Here is a 1,774-nt window from a genome sequence, read left to right on the forward strand (position 1 = left end):
AGATTGAGAGATCAGGGGCTCTCACAATTACCCTGTGCCCTTTGTCCTAAGATTTTGACATTTTTTGACTGAAAAGAGACAATCTAAGCACTCCGTTGATATTGAAGATGATGTTATTCTCAAAAATCTATCTTATACAACCTATATACAGAGTCAATGATTTGATTGAATTTTATGGACATTGAAAGACCAGGGGGGTCTCAACCTCATTTAAGCGGTCTCGGGTCGATTTTTGATATAAAATTTGAATATCCAACTGGCACTTTGGGCGTACCGTAAACATAGAAGACAGGAAGTGTACCCAAATTCCTTTTAGTCACGTTTGTATCTAAATGTACCTATTGACTACATGTCTGTAAAATATTTGAAAGATTGAGAGTTCAGGGGGCTCTCACCATTATCCTGTGCCCTTTGTCCTAAAATTTTGACAGCTTGTGACTGAAAAATTATTTTTTTGGCTCTCCATATATATTTCTATTTATAGTTATCAATATTTCTTGAGTTATGGGTTTTTTCTTTTGTCTTTAGAAACATTATACACAGAAGTACATCTTTGAAGTCGTTTTATTGACAAAACTCTATATAACATAAAGACAAAATATATAACATGGAAAAGGGTTTACATATATGCGAGGACAACGAGAAAATTACGACAGCTTAAAAAGGTCATTTAACGATTTTTCTACATATCTTATCAGTCCTTTTAACTATGAAAATCATGCTTTTTATGTTATCAAGTATTTAATTTTCGTATTATTTTTCACCAGATTTTGAATATCCAACCGGCTGCTAGCAGCTGGTTGGATATTGAATATCGAATAACGAACCGGCTGCTAACTTCACATACATGTGCTTATGCGTATTATACAAATATTATACATTTTGTTTTTTTCAAGTAAAGAAATAGATTATTAGTTTAAACATAGCCTTATCCAATCAGACCTTTTAGTATTAAATGGTGTTCACCGCTTTCTAAACGTTACTGAACAAACAAAACAAAAACTCACCTTTAGTTTTTGGACAGAAGTGTTTAATATCTTTACTTTTCACATGAAGCTGGTTTAATCCTCCGCTGAAAGTTTTACTAGTCCTACCAGTGAAATGGATGAATCTACTTTCGGAACCGTCACAATGCCGATAGAAAACTGTTCACACTCCAAATTTCTGTGCTCATCATAACCCCGCATTCCAAACAGTTTACGGTTGTAAAAGAAAACTGTATTTTGTAACGCCACGGAATTGTCACAGCCGAACACTCCAGAATTCCAAATTTTTTCTTCGTCCTCTTTGGTGATGGGGTCGGCCTGTTTCGTAGTACTTCCGAGTCCCCGGGAGGCTAATTCCTTCATTTTAGCGTTTAGTACCTTACGGAAAACGGCAAACCTAATGTCATTTTCATTTAGAAAATTCTTGTCATGGATTTCCTCGTCTCTCAAATGTCTCAAAAGTCCACAAATTATATAATACAGTGATTTTGGGGGGTATTCAAGTCCATCTTGTTTCCGTACTTCAACAACAACTTTGACCCGCTGTAGACATCTGTCCATGGTTTCGGCATCCATATGCTTTAAAAGGGGGATATTCTCATTTTCTTTGTTTTTGTTCCCTCCATTTCATGAATGCTTCCACAGCCCATTTGGTATTTTTTTCTGTATTTGGGTTTTTCTGGGAGGTTTATTAATTTGTCCAAGTCCTCTTTGCTTGCCGGATTCCCAAATCTCTTTTCACAGGACTCTACCATTTTGGTTTCCTCGCCAAAACCCAGGAAAAAGTT

The 1,774-nt window shown here is 35.9% G+C and overlaps 1 protein-coding gene across 1 annotated transcript; it reads right to left on the reverse strand.

Moving 5' to 3' along the window:
- Window positions 1–1,061: 1,061 nt before the first annotated feature.
- On the reverse strand, window positions 1,062–1,547 carry LOC139505845 (zinc finger MYM-type protein 2-like). Its single transcript, XM_071295230.1, has one exon. The coding sequence runs from the start codon at window positions 1,545–1,547 to the stop codon at window positions 1,062–1,064; it is 486 nt and encodes a 161-aa protein (XP_071151331.1).
- Between the last annotated feature and the right edge of the window lie 227 nt (window positions 1,548–1,774).

This window comes from Mytilus edulis, unplaced genomic scaffold (genome assembly GCF_963676685.1).
Source record: "Mytilus edulis unplaced genomic scaffold, xbMytEdul2.2 SCAFFOLD_1940, whole genome shotgun sequence".
Taxonomy (NCBI): domain Eukaryota; kingdom Metazoa; phylum Mollusca; class Bivalvia; order Mytilida; family Mytilidae; genus Mytilus; species Mytilus edulis.

Coding starts and splice junctions, on each gene's coding strand:
- LOC139505845 (XM_071295230.1), bottom strand. CDS start 1,547: ATGGACAGATGTCTACAGCGGGTCAAAGTTGTTGTTGAAGTACGGAAA.